This window comes from Cebus imitator, unplaced genomic scaffold (assembly GCF_001604975.1).
Source record: "Cebus imitator isolate Cc_AM_T3 unplaced genomic scaffold, Cebus_imitator-1.0 Scaffold181, whole genome shotgun sequence".
Classification (NCBI taxonomy): domain Eukaryota; kingdom Metazoa; phylum Chordata; class Mammalia; order Primates; family Cebidae; genus Cebus; species Cebus imitator.
In genome coordinates this window covers 2,834,508-2,839,015 of record NW_016107496.1, presented here as the reverse complement: position 1 = coordinate 2,839,015, position 4,508 = coordinate 2,834,508, and the positions used below count along the sequence as shown (strand labels likewise).

The 4,508-nt window shown below is 43.7% G+C and overlaps 1 protein-coding gene across 1 annotated transcript in view; it reads left to right on the top strand.

Annotated features, from left to right (window-relative positions):
• The window catches only part of SLC11A2 (solute carrier family 11 member 2), a 30,626-nt gene that overhangs the window by 1,318 nt on the left and 24,800 nt on the right, over nucleotides 1-4,508 (top strand). Inside the window, exons 3-4 of the mRNA XM_037744660.1 lie at nucleotides 3,225-3,350; nucleotides 3,734-3,853. Coding sequence (XP_037600588.1) covers nucleotides 3,225-3,350; nucleotides 3,734-3,853 — 246 coding nt within the window. The remainder of the gene's footprint in view (nucleotides 1-3,224; nucleotides 3,351-3,733; nucleotides 3,854-4,508) is intronic.

Here is a 4,508-nt window from a genome sequence, read left to right as displayed (position 1 = left end):
AGACGGGGTTTCACCATGTTGACCAGGATGGTCTCGATCTCTTGACCTCGTGATCCACCCGCCTCGGCCTCCCAAAGTGCTGGGATTACAGGCTTGAGCCACCGCGCCCGGCTTATACCTATGTATTTTTACAGACAGGGTCTTGCTCTGTCATCTAGGTGGCAGTGTAGTGGCATAACCATTTCTTACTGTAGTCTTAAACTGCTGGGGTCAGGTGATCCTCCCACCTCAGCCTCCCCAGTAACTGAGACGATAGATGGCATGCCACCATGCCAGCCTCATTATTTTTGTTTTTATTTTTAGAGACAGGGTCTCACAATGTTGCCCAGGCTATTCTTGAACTCCTGGCCTCAAGCAGCCTTCCTTCTCGTTTGTTGATGCAAAAGAGTCAAACTCTGGCTGAGCCCAGTGGCTCACACCTGTATTCCCAGCACTTTGAGAGGCTGAGGCAGAAGGATCACTTGAGCCCAGGAATTCAAGACCAGCCTGGTCGACATGGTGAAGCCCTGTCTCTACAAAAATCAGCTGAGCAGGTGGTGTGCACCTGTAGTCCCAGCTACTCAGGAGGCTGAGGTGGGAGGATCGTCATTTGAGCCCAGGAGGCAGAAGATGTAGTGAGCCAAAATCATGCCATGGCACTCCACTCTGGGTGACAGAGTGAGACCTCCTCTCAAAAACAAAAACCAAACCAAAACAAAAAACAAACAAGCTGGACATGGTGGCTCACGCCTGTAGTCTCAGCACTTTGGAAGGCTGAGGTGGGTGGATCACCTGAGGTTAGGAGTTCAAGACCAGCCTGGTCAACATGGTGAAACCCTGTCTCTACTAAAGATACAAAAGTTAGCCAGGCATAGTGGTTGGTGCCTGTAATCCCATCTACTCGGGAGACTGAGGCAGGAGAATCACTTGAACCTGGGAGGCAGAGGCTGCGGTGAGTCGAGATTGCACCACTGCACTCCAGCCTGAGCAACAGTGAGACTCCATCTCAAAAAAACAAAAAAGAGTCAAACTCTGTAAACTATTTAAAGAGGTTTATTCTGGGTCAAATATGAGTGACCAAGGCCCAGATACAGCCCCAGGAAGTCCTGAGAACATGTGCCCAAGGTGGTGGGGTTACAGCTTGATTTTATACATTTTAGGGGTCAGAAGTTACAGGCAGACATCAGTCAATATATGTAAGATGTACATTGTTTCTATCAGGAAACATGGGACCACTTGAAGTGGGAAGCGGGGAGCCTTTCAGGTCAAAGGTGGTTTTAAAGATATTCTGATTGGAAATTGATTGAGGCTGGGTGCAGTGGCTCATGCCTGTAATCCCAGCACTTTGGGAGGCTGAGGCAGGTGGATTGCTTGAACCCATGAGTTAGAGACCAACTGGTCTGGGCAACATGATGAGACCTCGTCTCTACCTTAAAAAAAAAAATAATTAGCTGGGTATGGTGTCTCACGCCTGCAATCCCAGCACTTTGGGAGACCAAGGCGGGAGGATCACCTGAAATCGGGAGTTTGAGACTACCCTGACCAACGTGGAGAAACTGTCTCGACTAAAAATACAAAATTAGCCAGGCATGGTGGCACATGCCTGTAATCCCAGCTACTTGGGAGGCTGAGGCAGGAGAAATGCTTGAACTCAGGAGGCAGAGGTTGCAGTGAGCCGAGATCGCACCATTGCACTCCAGCCTGGGTAACAAGAGCACAACTCCATCTAAAAAAAATAAAATAAAATTAGTTGAGGGTGGTTGTGCACACCTGTGGTCCCAGCGACTTTGGAGGCTGAAGGGGAAGGATGGCTTAAGCCCAGGAGTTTGAGACCCGCCTGGGGAACATGGCAAAACCCCATCTCTACAAAAATATAAATAAATAAATAAATTAAATAAATGAATGAATGAATAAAGGAAATTGGTTGAAAGAGTTATTTTCTAAAGGTCTGAAGTCAACAGAAAGGAGTGTCTGGTCTAAAATGAGGGGTTGTGGAGACCAAGGTTTTTATTAGCTACAGCTTTAGAGAAAATAGTTGTAAATGTCCTTTATCAGACTTAAAAGGTACCAGACTTTTAATTCTCTCCTGGATCAGGAAAAGACCTGGAAAGGGAAGGAGATTCTTTACAGATTCTATGTTTTGCTTGTAAGAGACAGCTTTGCAGGGTCATTTCAAAATATACAAAGAAATATATTTTGGAGTAAAATACTTGGGTTTCTTTTAGGGCCTGTTATCTGTCATGTGATGCTATATAGAGTCAGGTTGGAATTTGGCATGTTATTGCTACAAGGACTTTGTTTTGTCAGTTTTAAGATCTCTGTTTTAATGCTGGTCATTTGTTCCTGAATTCCAAAGGGAAGAGGGTGTAATGAGGTTTCTCTGACTTCTCCCTCCCATCATGGCCTAAACTAGTTTTTCTGGTTTCCTTTGGAATGCCCTTGACCATGAAGAGGATCCATTCAGTTGGTTGCAGGAGCTTAGAATTTTATTTTTGTTTACTCTCCTCAGTGTACAGAGTAGCTGGACTATAGGCACACATCACACACCACCACATCTGGTTTGTTTCCTTTTTTAAATGGTGGCTCTTGTCCTTTTTGGAAAGTGTCTGGGCACACAGGCAACTGATACTGTTCTGTTTTTTTTTTTTTTTTTCTTTTTCTTGAGAACGGTTTTTTTTTTTTTTTTTTTTTTTTTTTTTTTTTTTTCTTTTTCTTGAGACAGAGTTTCACTCTTGCCAGGCTGGAGTGTAATGGTGCAGTCTCGGCTCACTGCAGCATCCTCCCCCTGGGTTCAAGCGATTCTTCTGCCTTAGCCTCCTGAGTAGCTAGGATTACAGGCGTGCGCTACCACGCCCAGCTAATTTTTGTAATTTTAGTAGAGACAGGGTTTCACCATGTTGGCCAGGATGATCTTGATCTCCTGACCTCATGATTTGCCCGCCTTGGCCTCCCAAAGTGCTACGATTACAGGTATGAGCCACCTCACCCGGATATTCTGGTTTTAGAATAAGAGGCTGATGGAACAAGCAGGTTAGGGTAGGGTTCTGACTTGGACAGAGAAGTGGCCAGCTTCTTAATAAAAAGTGGATAAGGTGGAAGTGAAACTTGGACACAAGCAATATCTGAAATTGTAAATCCTTTTTTCTTGTGAAGTTGGTATTGTTGCTTCATATATGATAACAGTTCAATTAGATCAGTAGTTTGATGATGATAATCAGTTTAATCTCTTTTCCTCTCTTGTGTAGTACTCTTGTTTTAGCTTTCGGAAACTCTGGGCTTTCACTGGACCGGGCTTTCTTATGAGCATTGCCTACCTGGATCCAGGAAATATCGAATCTGATTTGCAGTCTGGAGCAGTGGCTGGATTTAAGGTGAACATCTAGTCCTACCCCCGTCCTTTTAAACACAGAATACACCCTCACATCCTTTTCTCCACCCTACATGTTGGATAGATACTAGCCTCAGGGGCTACATACAAATACTTCATTGGCAGTGGCTCTTATGTGTAAAGTACTTTCCACTTGGTCTTTTATTTTATCCACATAGTTTCCTTGAACATAGGAGAAACTGAGGCTCAGAAAGGTACAAGGTGACCTAGCAGGTCATGTGCAAAACCTGATATAGAACTCAAGTCATTTGATTCTTGACCTGGGCTCTTTTCTGAATGCAGTATTTACGACTCATGTTGCCAAACAATTAAACAAAAAAATCTCAGTCATCCAATGAGTGTTACAGGAGATTTTGTTCTTCTTAGTTGCTCTGGATCCTTCTGTTGGCCACCCTTGTGGGGCTGTTGCTTCAGCGGCTTGCAGCTAGACTGGGAGTGGTCACTGGGCTGCATCTTGCTGAAGTATGTCACCGTCAGTATCCCAAGGTGAGCAATCTACTGTCTTGTTTGTCTCTCACCCATACCGTAGGAATCTGTGTGCTGGCTGCATTCCATAGTGAGACAGTCAAGGACTTGGGGGTCAGTGGCCCTGAAGACAGATGGTACCAAGGGAAATACTGTAGCTCCTCCTGGTGCCAGGCCATGTTTTTCCTCTCCTTCAAAATCTATCTTGAGACTCCCCTTTCCTAGAAGGTTTTCTTAGAAAAACTGTGTTTGAGGTAAACATTTACCATTGACTCTACCTTCCAGTATTTTGCAATGCCTAGCTCATGGGGAGGGGGATATTCTCTCTAAGCACTTTTATTCATACCTCCATTTTACTCCGTAAGTTTGCATTTTAAGTATCTTCTTTTTTGACTTTGCCATCACTTTGAAAAAGGTAAGTTTTTTTCCTTTTAGTAGGAACTGTATGTGGCAGGATCTTTGGATTTGCTAATAATTATTTTTCAGTTTTCCCTCCCCCTGGGGGCTACACTGTCCTCTGCAGCTTCCTTTTGGACATTTTGGGCCTTTCTTACAGCTGCCTAAAGCAAGAATGAACACTATGTTTAGAAGATATTTTTTACTTAGCTTTGTCTTTTGTTTTGTTTCTTTTTTTTTTTTTTTTTTTTTTTTTTTTTTTTTTTTTTTTTTTTTTTTT